Source organism: Microtus ochrogaster, chromosome 26, assembly GCF_000317375.1.
Source record: "Microtus ochrogaster isolate Prairie Vole_2 chromosome 26, MicOch1.0, whole genome shotgun sequence".
In the NCBI taxonomy this organism is placed as follows: domain Eukaryota; kingdom Metazoa; phylum Chordata; class Mammalia; order Rodentia; family Cricetidae; genus Microtus; species Microtus ochrogaster.
Window position 1 is genome coordinate 6,693,182 of NC_022025.1, and position 21,635 is coordinate 6,714,816.

The 21,635-nt window shown below is 37.1% G+C and overlaps 1 protein-coding gene across 1 annotated transcript in view; it reads left to right on the forward strand.

The window, feature by feature from the left end:
* Nucleotides 1-21,635, forward strand: part of Sema3d (semaphorin 3D) — a 199,391-nt gene that overhangs the window by 138,927 nt on the left and 38,829 nt on the right. The window contains exons 8-11 of the mRNA XM_005358325.3: nucleotides 3,261-3,403; nucleotides 16,160-16,274; nucleotides 17,432-17,501; nucleotides 21,216-21,360. Coding sequence (XP_005358382.1) covers nucleotides 3,261-3,403; nucleotides 16,160-16,274; nucleotides 17,432-17,501; nucleotides 21,216-21,360 — 473 coding nt within the window. The remainder of the gene's footprint in view (nucleotides 1-3,260; nucleotides 3,404-16,159; nucleotides 16,275-17,431; nucleotides 17,502-21,215; nucleotides 21,361-21,635) is intronic.

The window sequence follows — 21,635 nt, forward strand, 5'->3', positions numbered from 1 at the left end:
TCTCTGCAAAACAATCTGGTTGTCCTGGAACTCAATCTGTAGACCTGGCTGGTATCGATCCCACAGGAATCCATCTGTCTCTGCTTCCAGTGTGCTGGGATTAAAGCCATATGCCACTACTGCCGACCATTGACACTTCTTTTAAAGCAACTGGAACATGAGAATTGGTTCTCATAGACATGTCATTATATATGCAAATATTTACCTACTCCAAATGAAAACTGAAGTCAGTTCTTATTGATTAATCACCATTTTATCTTAGAAGTCCTTGGCATTACAAGTAATTATTTATTTTCATACATATAATCCCACAGATAGAGGAAAACACTGTGATGATTTCCAGTATGTTTGTTTGTTTGAGTGCTTGTTTTAAACAGGGTTTTCGTAATTAAATTGACCTTAAACTTGCAATTAAGGCAGAAACGACCTCCACCTCCTCTGTGTTGAAATTGGAGATGCCCTGAATGATACCTATCTGTGATGTGTCTTTAAAGTATACTTACATACATTTATATAATGAATATATATTAAATATATATACATTTAAATAACAAGTCAGAAGGGTTCATTTGCTAGTAAAAGGGACTGTTTTTACTTTTCTCAGGGTTTAAAATCAATCGTGATTCATCAGCATCTAGAATGTGTGTCTAGTAGTGGGGAGGTCCAAATCCTGAGTGGAAATAAAGATGATGAAGCCTTGCCAATTTAAAATAATTTGAAGAGTAAAATTTCCAAGTCTTGTGTGTTTTTCTAAAAATAACTTTCAGGTATTTTTCCGAGTCTTGACCAAAGGTGGATTTTGAGGAATTTAAGAATCCACTGGGAAAGAATATGGAATAAGGAGATGTTTGTGTAGGCATTTCTCTCTTCTCTTTGCCTAAATAAAGAGATGGACTAGGAGACTAATAGATGATTAGGAAAGGCTGGGCTGAAAACTACTCATTGCTCCATGAGCACACAATGACGTACACATGATTGCGTTGACCTGAGTGTGTGCCTGTGTGTTTTGTTTTGAGCCAATATTTGGTCCTGAAATCCTGACCCGCCTCTATGTACAAAGTGCTGGGATTAGAGGTTTGTGCCATACTGTATGCAGAAGGCTGCCATGAAGCCTACTTTATGGGACTTTTGATCACTTGCCATCCATTTTCTGGAGGATGGTTTTTTTTTTTTTCAGAACTCCCAAGATGCATGGAAATCATAGCCTTGGGCAGAAAGGATCCAGAACAATGTGATGTTCTACTCCTTTCTTCTGTACCCTGAACGTTTAGTGTCTTGATTGCCGCAGGTGCCTCACATAGTCTGTTGAACTCAACTGCTTCCTCTGTTTCTCAAGAGCCGTATTCATTTTCTTTGCTTTTATTCAAAACATTGTTTCTGAACAAAGTAAAGATGCGTTATCAGGCAGCCTTACAGTTACACCAAACAACAACATGAACTGACCAATTCTTTATCTAAGCAAGTCATTAGGAAACTTTATCTGACTTGGAAGTAGTACAAAGGGTTTTGTTTTTTTGGGTTTTTTTTCCCCTTTTGTGCTGCAATACTTTGTCACTGGCCATATATGAGGGATGGATTTCTGGGTCAGGACAGGCAGGCTTTGTTAACTTTGAATAACTTTATGTCATTTCTACAAGTACATGATGCGCTCAGGTGTCCCAGCCCCAGGGGCTCATAACAGGGCAGTCACCATCCTCACTATTGTCACCTTAACAAATCACACTGACCTTTTCCTTGCTTTGCGATTTTGTTTAAGAACTGCTTTATTGATGAGATCTCTCCCGGTGATGGGGCCCAAACTTAATGCATGCTTCAACCCTCCATTACTACCAAGGTGTCTCCAATCCTTTTTGTGTTTTCTATTTTGGAGACAGATTCTCACTAAATAGCAAAGGAAGGCCCAGAAATCACTATGGATGTCTTGTACTTGTGATTTTCCAGCCTTTGGCTTCAGAGTACCTACTAATACAAGGTAGCACTGCTAGGACTAACTACAACTCATGTTGATTGAACATCAGGCACTCGCAGTTGCTCAGTGCTTTTATATATACTAACCTACTAATAGATTCTACCAGAAAATAACATTAGAAGCCTCCTATTATATGTAAAAAAAACTAACACATAACTAGGCTCTTGGACTTTTGACTAAGACCATCTCTACAAAATTGCCTGATATCACCATTAAGATATAAACCCAGAAAGAGGATCTCCAGGCTATGTACTGGAAAGAACCTAAGCAGTATTGGTTATTTTCATTCCACCTCCATTTAATTTCACACTGTGTAATAAAGAATACCACAGTTTTCATGATCGATGACATTTCAGGTTTCCCTAAGTGTAGTAATAAGAGCGGCTGGGCTGCGTCCCCAGCACCCAGCCACACACATGGCTAGCTCTATGCCCTGAAATAATTACACGGAAACTGTATTCTTTTAAACACTGCCTGACCCATTAGTTTCAGTTTCTTATTGGCTAGCTCTAACCCATTTCTAATAATCTGTGTAGCCCACGAGCTGGCTTACCAGGAATGATCTTAACCTGCATCTGCCTGGAGTGGGAGAATCATGGTAACTCTCTGACTCAGCTTCTTTCTCCCAGCATTCTGTTGTTTTCTCCACCTACCTAAGGGTTGGCCTATCAACTGGGTCTAGGCAGTTTCTTTCTTAATAAGAAATCACTCCCACATCACCTAAGTTTACTGAAATCACATGGTTACTATAAAGAAGTAGTCTCATGATAAAAAGGACATAAAATCACAGAATTGCTAGACGGAAAAAGACTTTGAAGGTGAGTCGTCTGTGCTTCATTTGGTCAACAATGGACCATGTATACTCTACATACAATGCGGTCTCTTAAGATTGTATTGCCTACTGGCCTGTTTTATTCCTGTAATTAACTTCTATGGTGTTTGCAGAGTAATGATGAAATCATTGAATAAAGCATTTCTCAGAATATATATATATATATATCCCTATGATTATATGGCTGGAGACTGACTTAGTAGAAATCACTGATAGTTGGATCCGCCACACACTTTCTCAGCCACTCCTGGAATTGTTTGCAGATGTGCTCAGCCGCTCTTTCTGCTGCCACTTACACCCACACTGACCATGTTGATCTGCACATCTTGGTTCCTGAATGCTACTCTCAGATCACTTTCTGAAAACTCTGCTAATTTTTAACATATAGTGGTCCCAGAGTTGATTCTGGCTGGATTATCTTATTGTTTTAACTTTCAACTCTCTTTATTTTCCAAACAGGAGCAAAGTTTATTGGAACATTCCCCATTCCAGACACCTATAATCCAGATGATGATAAAATATATTTCTTCTTTCGGGAATCATCCCAGGAAGGCAGTACATCTGACAGAAGCATTCTTTCAAGAGTTGGGAGAGTTTGTAAGGCAAGAGTCATTTATTTTTCTTAAGAACCATGTCTTTGTGCATGAAGTAATGTATCTTCAGTATTGAAGGGAAGGAGGCCATGCATTATTGATAAAGTTGAAAATTAGTTCAAACTTCACACTCCTTTACATGGGTGATTTTTGAGATGCATCTTTGAAAAGAAAAAACAAGTTATTTTCCAATCTGATTTTTGGTTCTTATCTGCCTCCCTGGTCTTGCAGATTGTTGGTTCTCTGCTGATATTCAGTACCATTCAATGCTCTTACCAATAAGACCTCTCACTGTCGTGATCCCCAGAGGGAAAATGTTTCCATGTTACATTAGATCATCTCAACTTAATTTGAATAATCACTAGAGTAACTTACACACTAACAAAATCATGTCTGTATTTTTACAAATATACACCACACATATAACAACCATGCCTTTTGTTTGGACCAATTGAGTTTGAAATACAATTCTATTTTATTATATTAAATACTTCCTATGCTATTAATCTAGATTAAGTTCTGAGAGAAAAATGAAGAATAAAAGATAACTAAAAGCATAAAATATTTATTTAAAAACCCCCAATTGAATCTGAATATTGCCATTTTATATAAATTATACTGACCACATAAACAGCTTTGGAGAGTTACATTTTGTTCCATCAAGGCTTTTAGTTGATTCGCCATGGAATTTACAGAATAGAGAAAGTACTGGAGCCAAACTCTTGATGTCTGAATGTTTGCATTCTTCCTGGATTTGCCTCTGCTGGAAGAACTTTCCCGACGAGACATAAATCAGTGATGAACAAGAGCTGTTAAGTTAATAAATACCTTCTTCAGCAATCTTTCTCTGGTCTTAAACAAACTTTAAGCTTGTCACTTTTTGTTGCAGTCTGTACCCTCAGGCTTCTGAACCGTTCTAAGGGCAGGAATACAAACCATCACCACACTTGAAATTGCTAATGACAACATACCTTTTGAATGAAGCCGACTTTTGAGGCCAGACCATTCTTTACGTACCATCTTAGCCAATAACGCTGTTCCTCCCACTGATCCTTTTTACCCCAGAGGGGACAGATTGTTTAAAAGGCATCCTCATTCTCTCAGAGTCCAAAAATCTGTAGTCATCTTTTAAAGCCTCCTGCTAGGAATGAATGGCCATGCCCGGAGTGCTCTTAGTATTTCAGTGTACTGAAGCATGCCACATAACAATGGTATAATGACCCTGAGAGCCACCCAATAGACTGACATTTTGTATAAGTGAGGTTTGTTAAATGTGTCAAAGGGGGATTACAAGCAGTAAATGCGTTTCATGAGTCCTTTTGAAAACAGTGTATGACAAGTGCGCTGTTTGTGGGGAGTTCAATGCTTATCACTTAATGGCTATAATCCATTAGACTGAAATTTATTTTTAACAAAGTAAAGATTTTATTCTGGTATAAATGAATCGTAAAGGTAGATGAATACCTCAGCCTTTGTCATAACTATAAATATCTATGTAGTAACTGTAGTTAGAATTTCAACTATTACCCATGGAATGTTCTTTTTAAGCTGTGAGAAAATTCCTGCAAAAATGAAAAGGCAGAAAAAAAGAAGGAAAGGAGTTTACCTAACTCAAAAACCTCTGAGAATACACAGTAAAATTGTGTTCCATCAAATCAAGAGATCAAATAAAGATGTGATGGATGAGAAACAAAAGAGAGACTTTTCACTTAGTGTGAAAAGAGATGAGTCTCTTAATTGTTCTTTTAACTGTGTGACATCTTAAAACTGCTCACTATATAGCCATAATCTATTTGGTCAAATGTCCATGAAATCTGGATCTAAATTCTTTGTTCACAGTTTAATTACTGCACATCAAACTCATAGTCACCATTACTTTTTATGTTGCTTTCACATAAAAGAATTCTGGCATTATTTGCAATTTATTCTTTTTGTTTTATTTCCCTTACTTCAAAAATGTCTTGATATTTATTTCTCTGCTTTTTTGTCAAGCAATAATTAAACAACATATCTTTATTGTGAAACAAAATTGAGTGTGATAATTGTAAGAAATTAGTATAGAAGGAAGATCTCCTAGAAGGCTGTGGAAACCCTCTGACTTTCCCAGGTTTTATTGTGTTATAGTGGCAGTCCTTTAGCCTGCCAGTTCAGCTCACATTTTCCCACAGTCTGTATTTGGAAACACAAAGGTTTTGTTCTTGCTGCCATTGTTTGCTTTCATATTTAACTAATAATTTGACACGGAATGGAACTGTTGACAGTTTAAAAATTTCTGCCCCTTTTAATATTCAACTTTAAAAATTAGTGTTATATTTACCTGGGAAATCTGTTTTCTTGACTTAATTTTCATAAAATTATTGGTAAGAGGTTTTGGTAATAGACTACCCTTTTACTCTCTTACTGTCTCTTCTCTCTCTCTCTCTCTCTCTCTCTCTCTCTCTCTCTCTCTCTCTTTCTGAACACCAACAGAGATTAAAGATTGTCCAAGGGAAGGGCTGATATGTTCAATATTATAATCCATTTATGCCTTATATTTGAATATTTCACCAATAGCATCAAAATATGACTTCCCTAGAACACACAGACACTGTTGATACCAAGCTGTTATTCTTTTTTAAAAATAGATCTAAATTACACTGAGGGAAAGGATATAAAAGACACTCATAAAGTGTGATGATATAAGTAGGACATATGAGACCTCTAAGCTATCAGTGACGTTTGAAAGCATCATATGAAGGGAATGATTGAAATGAATTCTCTAGTGTGAACAGGACTACACCACATGGAGGAAGAGAGGACAAGCATTCCATTTAGCCTTTATCAGGGCAGATCTTGTTCATAGGATGCGGAAATCTTGTATTAAAAATTCAAGCCGGGCGGTGGTGGCGCACGCCTTTAATCCCAGCACTCGGGAGGCAGAGGCAGGCGGATCTCTGTGAGTTCGAGACCAGCCTGGTCTACATGAGCTAGTTCCAGGACAGGCTCCAAAACCACGGAGAAACCCTGTCTCGAAAAACAAAACAAAACAAAACCAAAAAATTCAAAGCATGTGTCAGGGGACCAATGTCTTTGTTGGAAATTAGGTGATAAGAAGTCTTGTTTCCATGTTAGCAACTGAGAACATGACCCTAGGCAATAATGAGTTATTCTAGGTACAGAGGGACAAGATGAATATATTTAGCCCACAATGGAAAAAAGCATCTGGATTGAGAAATACTTGTGAGTAGGAAGTCTGTTTTATCCAATATAGTATGAAAAAAGACATGAAGGATTATTTAGGAGATATTTCAAAGAGAATCCGTTTGTACATATCTAAAGAACAAATAGGTATCTCATTGGTAGATCAGTACAGATAAGTGCAGTTCATGACCATGGTCTTGTTCTTATCTGCAGTATTAATGCAGTGTGTGGTCACATGTTGAAATATGGCTTTGAAGATGAAGAACTGAATTTACAGTGCATCCTTGTTCCCATTCCCCAATTGGTATTGACCTCATCGCGTGATAAGCACCTCATAGGCAATATCATTCTAGATGGCACTTGTCATACAGATAAGCACTCCTATATTCTTGGTAACTGGGTTTTAGAAGACAAGGCAGGGATCTTGACAATTCAGAACTGGTGCATTCCCTGATGAGAGAGGAAACAGCATAGATGTTATATTGGGACTTCTGCAGCTGATGTGGCTCTGGAATGTGTTATATTAACCTACTTAAAAGTGTGAGCCCGGGGCTCTGTGGCATCTCAGCTCTCTAGTGTGAAATCTGCAATATGTGTCGGCTTTTGAGTCATGGAAGCAACTAAAACTGTTCAGAAATACTTGTAACAAGATGAAACACAGACAGGATCCAGAGGGACAATAGCAATTTTAAATAAGATATAAATGTCCAAAAAAGCAATTGGAGAAGAGTTTGTTCTGTGGTGTGGTAGGATGGGTAGGAGAGCTATCACAAATCACTGGAGTGATGTCCTGATAAAAACTCAGTTGCTGTGGGGGGCACCACGCATCCATAATCTGCATCCTTCAGACACTGATGCAGGCAAATAAAACAGAATGGAGAGGGAAGAGAGTATGTGGATAAATGGGAGGAGAAGAGAAAAGAAAGAACAAAGAAATCAAAGCAGTTTGCAATGATGTTACAGGCCAAAAAACTCCAGAATTTGACAGTCAACATATAACTGATGACCTCTGCCCAAGAGGATAGAAACATTCAACCTGGTACATACTGCCTACCTTCTTCTCTCTTTCTGCATTTTTAACCGACACAATGCAAACACCCACATCTTCTATGACTACTGTATCAAAAAATGTAATGCTTAAATAAGAGCATTGGATTTACATGTGGCATATGCTCAATAATGATTGACATGGATTTCAGGGTATGAGCGAACATGTAACAATCTAATATAGGAGACTTACATGGAATGAAGGTAAACCATAGTACTTGAAAATACACACTCACATTATGTATATGATAAATATATATACATATCACATTATGTATATGATAAATATAATATGATATATACATATCACATTATGTATATGATAAATAATATGTATTTATAAATTATATATATACATACATACATAGTTTCAGAACATATTCAAATTAATATCTCTTATGAGCTGAAGAAGGTGGCAATGGTATCCTGTGGGTAAGGTACCAAAGTATTTTGGCAAGCAGTGGAATTGCATTATGTTTCCATTTGTTTTGTTGAATTGAAGATAGTATTTCCAGGCTGGCCTGAAACTCGCTGTACATTCCCCACTGACCTTAAAATCCCTCAATTCCCTTATCTCTACTTTCTGAGTGCTGGGATTCAGAGGTGTGACATAAGGTCCAGCTGGTATTTTGTTAATTGTAAATGCAGAAACTACTGCTATTTTGCTCTCATTTTTTTTTTTTTTTTTTTGGTTTTTCGAGACAGAGTTTCTCTGTGGTTTTGGAGCCTGTCCTGGAACTAGCTCTTGTAGACCAGGCTGGTCTCGAACTCACAGAGATCCGCCTGTCTCTGCCTCCCGAGTGCTGGGATTAAAGGCATGTGCCACCACCGCCCAGCTTTGCTCTCATTTTTTAAAAAAGAAGTTTCATTTTATTCTTATTTATGTTTAAATGTGTTTCTGTGTGAGTGTATACTACATATCTGCAGTAACACATGGAGACCAGAAGGCCATTGAGTCCCCGGGTGCTGGAACTCAGGGTGTTGTGGGCCACCTAAGATGGGTGCTGGGATCAAATTCTGGTCCTCTGGGAGAGTGGCGAATGCTTTAACCACCGAGTCATCTTTCCAGCCCTCTGCTTTGTTCTTATTTTTAAAAATACTTATATTTATAAATGTGTAGTATTTCTGAACACAATCGAAGTACCTTGAAACCATATTTGATAAATATTTATTAATAAGAACTATGAATTTTGACTAAGATATGTGGAAAGGAGAGGTATCAATTAACTGGTATGTTAATTTCACGTGACACTATTAATCAATAATAGCTCAGAAAAATACCTTTATATTAAGACTTTCTTTCAAATTAAGAATGATTTCCATCATCAAGGGCATATCCCCTAAAAAATTATCTTTTTGTAACATCATAACTTTCTAGCCCAACTATTTAGCAAGCCTTTCAAATTTAAAACAGGGTGCTGAGACTTAAGTGATTTTTAAAATCCTTGTTGAGTTCTGTTTAATTGTTCAGTCTTGTTGAACTGTCAATATTTTGAAGTACTAAGTGGGCCATCTTACACCCTGGTGAATTTCTGTCATTCGTGGTAGATTATTTCTATCTCCATGGTGAGAAATTGCACACTGACTGGATGATCAGGCACAGTCGAAGAGGAAAATGACAGAGAGACTTCTGTCTATTAACTTTGCAGTTCAGTACTTTCAGAAACCATCATACCTATATACACACTCTCCCCGCACTCGTGTGTGTGTGTGTGTGTGTGTGTGCGTGTGTGCCCGCGCGCGCACGCACGCTTGCGCGTTCCGTTATTAATGTGTAGAAATGCCAGTGCCTTAGCGAGGCTAGCTGGCAGCTTTGCATCTCAAGGCTATTTTGATTACACGTGGATTCCCTTCATTTTTGGAAGCATTGTGGCAGGCTTACTTGTGCAGCCTACTCTAGGTTCCAGCTGCGGGCTATGCCAGTTCCCTTTTTGTTTTGACCATTTCCTTGTGTCCACGCCAGGAATTCAATTTGGATGGCCCTTTCACATAACTTGCCTAGGGGTCTCATTAATAGCTGTTTGCTTCAATTCCACTCGCGTTGTCTATTTTGATATATGGCCCTATTTGGACAATCGCTGCCTTTGAAGATTTGTTTTCAAGGCTGATGACACTCTCTGTATTTATTGATCTCTACAGGGCTGTGGTTTGCGTGCTTACTTTCGGTGCGTCCCTTACAACCTAAGTGAGAGATTTAATGCCCACAGTTACAGATGTGCTTCTGTGGCACTTCCATCTGCTTTTCCCGTCAGAGAAATTCCTGGGAAGGGATTTATGATGCTGGCTGTAGCTTGTAAAGCGAAAATTAGGAGGCCTTGATAGTACCTGAGAGCATGCCTACGTGTGCCGAACTTAACCTGCTGGTGCTTAGAAACGAAGTTCTTTAGCATAATGTGGCATCCACATTCCGCATCTCTAATACTCTCCTGAGTTTCTAAAGTAGCTCGAGAAAGATTTTCTCCTTTTTGCATTGATGTTCTGCAATGGCAAATCTCAAGCAGTTGCCTATAAATATTATTTAGAAAAGGAATAAGAAAACTAAAACAAAAAAAAAACTTTTCCTTGAAAATCTCTGTGGACATTTTATACCCAACATGGTATAAAACTAGGTATGGTGGTGCATGCCTGTAACCCCAGATTTTGGGAGATAGAGGCAGGGGCAGAAGTTCAAAGTCATTCTCTACTGTATAGTGAGTTCCAGGCCGGCCTGAGCTAAGATGATGTTTCAAACAAACAAGCAAAAATAACAAAAACACTGCTCAGTGTTAATGGACTTACTTTGAGGGAATTCAGATTTTCCCAATCCTTAGACTTCCAAAGAGTAATGCACCCCAAGAAATTAGGACAATAAGAGTTAGAGTTATGGATTTATCTTTGGTTAAAATTTCTGTGTTTACCCACTGCCATTCATCTGTATTCTTGGACAAAGAGGAGAATTTTCTGAAGTATTTAAAAATAAACATCTTCTTTGTTCTCTTCTCTCCAGTAGCTGTCATCAGTAATATTTGTTCTTGTATTATACCTGGAATTAGCAAAACTCTCCTTGTTTTGAAATGTTATATAAAGTTCATAGAATTTTTTTCAATAAATGAAACTATTATTCTACCATTGACGTTGTCTCTTGGAGGCCAATACACAGGCCCATCTACAGACCATTGTAAAAAAGATAGCATGAAGAATTGGGGAATCAGTACCTTTGTGATTTTGACTTAATGGATTCTCTAATTCAGTATGTCATATTCTTTATCTGATGTGCCATTTGTCATAAAAAGTTGCATCTAGCAGGCTTTAATTAATTCTGTGTTGAGATATGCTATTGGATAATCTAAAGAATGCCACTGTTCAAGAAGATGATATTTCCTGCAAAGCAACTGCCATGCTGGCTCCTGTCTGTGCTTTCTCAGGCTGCACTGAGTTATTTCTAGGGACAAAATCTGGTTTTTGGAAACTTAAAACACGTCTACATGATTCTCTGTAAGTAAATAAAAATGGTAAGGAAAATTCCAATACAAGATGTTGGACTCGGAAGATTTAAACTGTAATCATAACATTAGAAAAATAAAGTGAAACCTAGAATAAGGTCACCAAAGCCTCATTGCCATATACCATGTACATTAAACTATACCAGTGTTTTACAGTGGATGAAAGGGCCCAGCAGATACAGGGACTTTGCCATCAAGTTTGAGAATCCAGGGTTCAAAGGAGAGAACTGTCTTCTTCATGTTGTCATCTGAACTTCACGTTCATTCTGTGTCTCCCATGACCCACTCTCCCAGAAATAAAACAAAACAAAACAAAAAGGTTGAAAAAGTTATCAATGTACACAAAAGAGAATTTTAATGAGGATCCTTTTGTACATTGAATGATGTACAATAAAAAAGCTCTGCCCTTCCCCCAAACAAATGAGAAATCAATGTTTCTCTTCCTGTTTTCTACTCTAAGTCCCCAGCGAGTTGTGACTGTGTTTCTTGTGACTGGTGCGTGTGAGAATAACAAAACTGTTCTCACCACTATGTTATACTGAGATAATTGCAATTTATTAAGACTGCTTCAGTTACTCTTTACATGATATCATACTTGGTAATCCTATCAGGTGAGTTGTAGAAACCAAGGTGAAACCTCAGTAACTCACACAGAAATGGGTGACATGCCACATGAAACACAGCCTTACCACAGAGAAACCCTGTCTCGAAAAACCAAAAAAAAAAAAAAAAAAAAAGAAACACAGCCTTATTTATTTACTTGAGATAACGCAGTTATATAGACGTGTGTTTTTAGTAAAAGAAACTATCAGAGTGACTCCCCTTCCCTTGACCAACATCAGATCTACTGAGACCTACTCGCTACTGCTTCCAAAGACACTGAAGGACTTTTCTGATTCTTAGGATCTCAAGTAAGTTCCAGGTAGCTTGACAGCCAAGAACCTTTATTTCCACCTACTAACAGCTGACAGTTGAGATATCTTAGAAGTCAAAATAAAAATATACATACACAAGCCACTAAGAAAAAAGGCAGAGAAGAAAACTAGCCATTTGCCTGTATAACACATGTGATTTCTTGAACTCATAATTTTTAAGATTGCACAATCTTCTTATATACTATGCAAACATTCTCCTAACTCAGCACATCTTTATGTCTTGAACATACAATTTCTATATATTCTCAATTACATTCCTGATTTTTATTGATTTCAAGAATTTAGCATACAATTTAATGTCAATTGATATATTTTCTTATATCTTTTTTTTCTAAGCATAGGTGAAAGTGACAATATAAAGTACCAAGAGATCTTTAAACCAGGTGCTTTACACAGATAAAACTATGGTTAGCATATGAACCCAGTGTTGTGAGCCTTAGGTCACAAGACACACTCAGTAAAAGCTCATGTGTGATTGCCCTGAGCTACTCTACATGGCAGTTTAATGTTGATATAAACCTAAATTTGATCACACAGAAGAAAGGATTTCTATCCATTAAGGTATATCATGACTGATCTACTAGACAAAAACGATTCCTTATCTGTTGTCAAACCATAAGCAAACAACAACACACAGGCCCTGTCCTTCATCACCCTGGGGAGCACAAGAGTTCAGGCTTGTTTACCCTCATCTCTTTGTTACTTTCATGTGCATCTCTGTGCAGAGGGCCTAACAACAAAGCACTCCTGATAAATAGAGTGGAGGCACACAGAAGCAACTGGTAACCAGGAGCTGCCCAGTCTGACATCTCAATAATAAATCTTTTGTGTTGGTAAGACCGCTGGCTTCTGTAGAGCTTCACAAAGAAGAGTGGACTTGTGACAATTTAGAACAAGAGTGATTACCTTTGCTCAGACTTCTTCTGGGCTAAAAGTTCTCAAAGGGGATTTTGTGGATTTGCAAACAAACACAGGGGCAGAAAGCTGGGCAAGAAAGTCTGACTGATGCTTCCTTGCAGAAGAAATACAAAGTCTAGGGCACTGGACTTGCCTAGCTGTGGTCCAGGTTTCTCTGAAAGTCAATGTCCAGTCCTCTAGTGTTTACTGAGAGCATTGTGCCAAAGCTGTGCTCACTGTACTGCTGAGAGCAGAAAGCTTTCACTTGGTTTGTTTTGTTTGTTCGTTTTTATCATGAGCTCCTTAAGAAACTTGACAGGATTGCTGGATAGAGAGACAAGGCAAGATTGATCCATTTAAAAACGTGCACGTTTTTATTCATCATATTAAACAATAAACATCCCCCTTTTAATAAACAAAATTGGAGCTAGTAAGTTAGAATTTTTTTTTCATTTTTACTATAGATAAGAATTGAAAGTAGAATAGGGAAAATGTTTGAATATGAGCACTTGTTGACATTTGATACACCAGGTTTAGGAAAGAATGATACTCTGAGATATGATCATTCAAAAATCCGTATTTAGATAAGTCTGGCTTTACATCTTCAGAGGCATCAGAATCATCAAATAGGTAGCATAGTGTTTGAGCAATGATACTCAGAGAGTAAATATACGCAATAGAAATTTAAGAGCAATTATAGACATGCCTGTTAGTTGAGAGGCATTATATAGTCTGCTATGTGGTTTTCTTAAAGACAAATATGATTTTTATATTTCATTTCTAATTGCAATCCTTAAGTACTTCCTCGCTGTATACTTAATAACATCCAGGCACCTTGGCCTTCTATGAAAGCCTCTCTTGGTCTTTCCCTAATTTACTTTTCCAACATTTTCCTTTACTAGTTTAATTGATCCCAGTTTCATTGAAACAAGCTTTGTCTTGGTTCTCTCAGTATGTTTTGCATTGCTCTATCTGTTGTACTTTTCCCTAATTTCCAGCCCCCAGATCATTTCTTCAACTCATCTTTCCACATGTGCCCTGGCGCTGCCTGTCACTAATAAGACGGAAAATCGAATCTGCCGAACCCCAAACACCACTCTTCGTTTTCCCCGTGTGCAGAAACTCCATCAGTGGCTTTCCAAACCTTTCTAAAGAATTTTGCCAATTTTCTTTATAAAACTAGTTATTTCTTAACGATTAAACATATATTTATTAAGTACCCTATTGGCGGCACTGTACAGAATATTCTAATCACAGGGGAGTGGTGGCACACGCCTTTATTCTCAGCTCTCGTGTGGCAGAGGCAGGAGGGTCTCTGTGAGTTCGAGACAAGCCTGGTCTAAAAGAGCTAGTTCCGGGACAGGCACCAAAGCTACAGAGAAATCTTGTCTCAAAAAACAAAACAAAACAAACAAACAAAAACAAAAAACAAAAAAAAGAATATTCTATTCACCAAAGGCTCTAAGAAGTTTCTAGTTTAGATTAAACCATCTAGAAATTAAATGCTATTGCAGATTTTATTATTATCAAATGCAGAAAATCTAAACTGCATGAATGACAAACAAAACAACAACAACAAAATCACCTAAAGCCTTTCTGTCTCCCCTGAATTTAAATGCTTCCTGTGTACAGTTGTATTTTTATTGTGTTTGTGCATATACATGTGATTAGATATTTTTATATGTAACTACAATCACATATGTGTTACAGATCTATTCTATTCTTCATAATGCCTTGGAATCATGTAAGCTTTAAAGAAAGAGATAGTTTCTGGGCAGTGATACACACATTTAATCCCTGCACTCCGAAGGCAGAAGGTGGCTTTCTGCTAGCTCAAGCCACAATGATCTACACAGTGAGTTCCAGGCCAGCCAGGGACACAAAATGAGACCCAGTGTTAAATTTTTAAAAAGAAAAACGAGTGAGACAAAAATCTGTTAGATGTTATGATTTGTTGATTAAGTACATGAAGTATTTCATTCAAGATTGGTGACTTTAAAGTTTAAAATTATACTTTAATTTATATGGTTGTATCTTATAAATCTAAAATAAATCAAATTTTTGAAGAACACAGTATATATGGGCACATATACATGTATGTATATATATGTGTGTGTATGTATATATGTGTAGATATATTGTATATGGACTCAGTTTTCTTACTTAGAATTGTCATCCAGACATTCTCCTTCAATTTAGTCTAGATTAAAGACATTAAGTAGAGAAGGTATGTACTTGATAGTCAAATACCAAACTTGTCAGTTAAATTTTTCATTAGTTTTCTAGAATTTGGGATGAGAAAAGACAAAAGATTTATATGGCATTGTTAAATGTAAGTAGAATAGTGGAAAATGTATCTAAGAATAATTTTGATTGAAATAAAATTATTAATGTATGCATTCCATGAATCATTTGCATTCTATTTTTTTATGAGCACAGGAAAAAGCTAGCTTATTTGAAAACATTTTTTATATTCTTATAAATTTAATGTATAAAGGGACACTGGTTATTCTGTTTATGTGAAGTGAATGTCTATGTTTGGCTCAATATTTAAAACTATTTTAAATAAATGCTTCTGAGAAGAAGTAATGTATGAAAATGTAGGTTAATACTGAGAATTATTTTCATATGCATGTGTGTGTATACTTATGGTTCCTCGATATTTAATTAATACTACACTAGTTTGCGGAAGACCATTTTTATTCTATAATTAAGCCTATTTTGAAAATATGAAAACATGGTTTTTAAGTACCAATATGACATATAAGTCATTCTAACAGCTATTGAACCCAAGTTGCCTGGCACTATACTAAACACATTACACAAAACTTTCCATTTGATCATCAAAATAACTGAATTTCAAGACATTAATCATGTTTTATCAATGACAAACTAGAGATGTGTTAGCATTTTATAGGTCATGAACAAAAACTTGGCAGACACAACATTTGGCCCCAGGCTGCTTTAATTACTGCACTCTGTGTGCATCCACTCATTCACCAGGGTTAAAATGCTCGCGTTGCTTTCATTTAACCGTAAGGAAACATTTCTGGTTGAGTGACGAACTAACTTTTCCATGATTGAGTAGTTGAAGTAAATACTCCTATTGCATGCCTTTTAAAACGGTAATGTTCCTAAGGTATCACCTGTAAACCTTGCCAGGGTTAGTTAGTTGTAGATTCCTCTTGGTAACTTTTTAACCTTTTTGTTTCCCTTTCTTTTAGAATGATGTAGGTGGGCAACGAAGTCTGATAAACAAATGGACAACTTTTCTTAAGGCGAGACTGATTTGCTCCATTCCTGGAAGCGATGGGGCTTATACTCATTTTGATGAACTACGTAAGTCACATGTCCCTTGTTCTTAGAAAAGTCTTAGGACTTAATCAAGTAATTCAGCATGTGTTTATTCTAGCATCATCAGGCAGATACATCCATTCACAATTAAATGCAGCCGGAAGGAATTGTTGTTACTAAATGACATTCACACATGCAAAGCTTATGTTTTGCCCTCAGTCTGGAGGCACAATATTCAAACTATGTCTGTATTCAAAAGAACCTCAAACTTAATAAAGGATGCATAATTGCAGTAATTAGAAGATGTAGACCAATAGGCTAGAAAGTCCATCCATTCTTTCCTCCTTCCTTGGTGGGAGCAACTTCCTCCAGATGGAAAGAGTCTGGGTGGATTCCTTGTTCCTAGGATGCCCTCTGCTGGGGAGTGTGGAAGATTTGTTGACCGTGGTCACCCACTCAAAACATATTTAGAGAGACTGCAGACAGATTTCTTTTCATTTCTTCTTTTTTTAGTCCTCTAAAATCTAGTTCTGAAAATACGTTAGTTACACATAAAGTCAACATCATTAGTTTTTATCTTCTAATTTTATTTTCGAGCGTGCAGAATGGTTAAGTCCTCTATTTCCTCAGTATTATATGCTTTACTCATATTGAAAATAAACACACCCATAGCTCACATAATTCTGCAAAACATTTTACTCCTGAGTAAATTGGGAGCATGGGGACCTTGGGAGAGGCTTGAAGGGGAGAGGAGAGGCAGGGAGGGGAGCAGAGAAAATGTAGAGCTCAATAAAAATCAATTAAAAAGCCATCTTAATGCTGTATCCACTGCACATGCGCGTATTTTCACATAGACAGACGAGGCTCAACCCATTGCAGCATAACATGTTTTTAAACTGTTGGGTAAAATGTTCCTTTGGTCTCTGGTTTCCATTTTAATTGGAATCACAAACCCTTGATTGGAAATAGTCATGGAGACTGCCAACTGAGTCATCCCATTTACCCTTGATTGACACATCCCATTAAGAGGTTATGTCACATAGCTTGTGAGAAAGCTTTTACCCTTAAGTCCTTAATACTGTAGTGATTCATCTTTATGTTGCGTGTTGCTTAGAGTTCTTGAACTATTATATATTATTAAAAAGCAAATGTACTACTGCAAAACAAAAATATATGGTACATAATTATTTTTCCATTAACAGAAGACATTTATTTACTTCCTACGAGAGATGAAAGAAATCCTGTAGTATATGGAGTCTTTACCACAACCAGGTAGGTTGAACACAAGTCTTTTTTTTTGTCTAACAGATGAAGAGATTTATTCTAAGGAATTTTGCTAGGCAATTCCAAAAAACCAAAAGTCAAGCCATTGGAAAAAGGTAGGGAGTTGAATTCTCAGCATAACACAAACTGCTTCAGTGATAGAATCTGAGCATATTTTAGCTGGGTTTTATAATGTTTGAGAATTTATTCAATCAGGTTCACCCAGATTATCAAAGATCATCTCACTAAATTACTGATCATGGAATTTGATTGTATCTATTAAATACATTTATCTGAGTAATAAGCCTTTTGTTTGAATAGTTGACTATGTTAGCCTGGTGAAGCTGACACACCAGAAATGCTACCTATTTGATTTGTGTATGTTTGTCTGGGCAGAATAATGAGGATCTTTGTGGCCATGTCAAACTCTCATATCTAGCCAGTCTGATGCCAGTCTATTCTGTACTTTCTTGCTTCAAGCTTTAAAAGGAGCTTTTTTTATTCATATATTTTATTATCATGTGTTTGTGTCCATGTGTGTGTGTAAGTGCAAGCGGGTACAGATGCCCATAGAGGCCAGAATATGGCATCAGATACGATACATACTTTGTAATTGGATTAACAGGCAGTTGTGAACTGCTTGCATTGGGTGTTGGAAACCTAAATATAATTCCCTGAGCCATCTCTCCAGCCCCAAAGAGAATGCTTTTGTCCTGAAATTTTTTTATGTATAGGAGCCAAACACTTGTCAACTAGTTTGTTTCACAGGCGTTTGTGTGCTAATACCCGCCCACAATGCTTCATCTCTAGCCCCGCATTAGAAGCTACTCTAGTTATCACTGTGACCAAACACTCAAAAGAAGCAATTTTTAAGCGAAATGACTCACCCTTCTAAGATGTAATTAATTCATTATGACGTGCCCCAGGAGCTTGCTCACACTTGAGAAAATTATGAAGCAAAGCAAGACAAGGGCCAAAAGCAGAGTGGGGATATAATCGTCAAGGTCTACTCCCTAGACACCTACTTTCTCAGCAAGGTCCCACCTCCAAACCTCAAAGAATAGCACTACTTACTTGAGAACAGTTATTTAAAAGAAAATGAGTCTGTTACGGGTACCTCATATTCAAACTATTACAATAGCTGTATGTTCTTTTTAATTTTACTTCATAGTTGTGTAGCATAAATATTTTTATCATTGGACCAGGTTTTAGTGTCTTAGAAATGTATTCATATTAGTTCTTTTCATACCAGCAAGGTAGCTCTATTCTAATTACCACAGATAACATTCACCCAGCCCCCAGTACATTCTGCTGTTTTCAGGTTTTTTGTTTTGTTTTTGTTTTTTTTTTTTGCTATACACAATGCATCAGTGACTCACCTGTGCTCATGCCACTGCACACATTAACAAGCATATCTCTAATATGAAATCACAGCATAAAATGGTTAGGTAAAAAACATATACATGTAATATTCATAATTAGTGCTTTCCATATGTGTAACCATAGAGGAAGAAATATATGAATGAGGGACCGAGTTAATTGATGAAGCTGTAACCCATCAAAGGACAGAGCATTGTTGACTTCAAACCACCTATATCACAACCCCCTTGTCACCCTAACGAGTAGACGTGGCTTCTCTGAGCAGTTCACTGAACTGCTCTCTAAGATTAGTGGTCGATTCCTATCAATAACGTGAGCCTAAAGCTTGTCCTTATTTTCATACCTATGTTCTTGTCTGGTTTCTGCATAGTGCTGCCTTGTAATATCGTTGAGATTACATGACTTCCAAGAGTTTGTAGTGGCATCTACAAACCCTTTATAAAGGTGTGGCCTCTTTTCTCTTCATCCCGTTTTATTCATTGACTTCCTTTTGACTCTATTTAAGGGACACAGACCCTTTTCACAGTATGTCTAGAATACTTCTCAGTTTTGCATGTATCTTCCCTTAACTCTTTATTAATGAAAGAAATGACTCTGGTGTCTCTATTTGAATAAATTTATCGTATTTTTCTCTCCATGGTGAGCCCCTTATAAGCTTGAATTTTTTGTGGATTCAAAATATATCAGCAAACAAAGAATATTTGATCAACTGTGGGACCTAAGAGGAAAATATTTTAATATGGATATTATGAAGACACCTCAAGAGCTGCTGTTTGGAAATCCATTTTTCTATTAATGTGCAAAGAACATAAAAAAAATGCAAGAGGAGAAATTGCCTGCAGTGGCTCAAGTATCTCAGCTCTAGTTTTCTTGGCCCCTTTCCATGCAAAATTCTTCTTTGAAGTTGATGTGTGTTCCACACACAGATGTAGATATGTGCCAGGGAGACAGAGCCCCGAGATAATTCTTTCATTTTTTTTCCTATCAAATTTCTGCCCACCCAGGGTGTAAAGTTACAAAACAGCTCTTTGTTCCTTTGTGTTCTTTCCTGTTTTATTTTTAATGCTGCCTTGAATACTGAGGTCATTTTAGAATGCATGTCATATCTTTTGTCTAATGAAAAGACATAATTACCCTTTGATAATGGTGCATTATTTCTTTAAAATATAATAGACAGTTATGTGATTATTATCACAATATCACTTTCCTCCTATCTGCTTGCTTACCATTACCTTCTGATGTTTCCCATTGACACCATTCCAAGACTATTAATGACTGAGCTTCCAAATGCTGAAGAATCATTAGTTTGTGTAAAACAGGAATGACGTCATTCAGTCAGAAAGGTCCATCTTAGTTTTAAGAGTAAGCCTCAAAGAAAATTTATTTTACTTTCCAGGAATAAAGCAAAAAAGAAATCCCTGAAAAGTGCTAACAGTTGTGATCTCTGTCTTGTACAGTTTTAGAATTCCTGGGAAAATTTTAGCTGCTTAATTTGTTTGCTAAAACCACATGATTATGACCACATTAAGTATTAAGTAGATGACTGCAATTCATAAACCCAGTTCAAGCAATGAAAGTTTATTTCTGCCTTAAAAATGGTTTTAACAAAATGATGTGAACAACAAATTCCTTATCCAAACTCTGGACATGCACGCACTTTTAGTGGAATGACCAAGGCCAAGAAAATGTTTAAGTCAGCAAACACACATGCAATGAGTCTGACAACCTTAGATAAATGGTATGGTCTTTAAAAATGATTACTGTTTTAAATACAGATAAATAACTTCTTACATTTTAATATCTTTGTAAGTATTATAATGATTTAAAAAACTAAACAGTATGTAACTGAGCATCATATTTAATCATTTCTAGCCTACAGTTTTTCTGCATCATTGGTCCTCAATATGTTCGTTGTGAGCCCTCTTGGATCACGTATCAGACAGCCTGCATATCAGATATTTACGTTGTTATTCATAACAGTAGCAAAATGACAGTTCTGAAGTAGCAGTGAAAATTATTTTATGGTGGGGGTCACCACAGCATGAGGAACTTTATTAAAGGGACAGCGTTAGGAAGGTTGAGAACCACTGTTGTCACCTGTCCTCTGAGGATCCATGATGATCCACTTCGGCACCCGTCTTGCTGTACGCTTCCGTTACCCACCTGTAAGGAGTTATCATCCTCACATGCCAATCACAATTACTTGCCTACAAACTCCTTCAAGACATAGACACATATTTTGGCAATGCTTATCAACTAGAATGTGCATCTGTTCTCCACAAGCTCTTGGGTGCAGTTATGAGCACACAGGATGAATGACTGGATCACGTTCCTTTCTTTCAGCTCCATCTTCAAGGGCTCTGCTGTGTGTGTGTATAGTATGGCTGACATCAGAGCTGTTTTTAATGGCCCCTATGCTCATAAGGAAAGTGCAGACCATCGCTGGGTCCAGTATGAGGGAAGGATACCTTATCCCCGACCAGGAACGGTATGTACCCAACTGAATAACTGAATTCTTTCCCTCATTTCACACTCAACTCCTAATTTTCCTATTACCAACTCTGACATTTCTTAAAACCATATGCACTTACTGTTGATTTTGAAATAATGAATTTGTTTATAGTGATGTATTAATATTTCTATTATTCAAGTAAAGTTAATGCTGGGCGGTGGTAGCACACGCCTTTAATCCCAGCACTCGGGAGGCAGAGGCAGGCAGATCTCTGTGAGTTCGAGACCAGCCTGGTCTACAAGAGCTAGTTC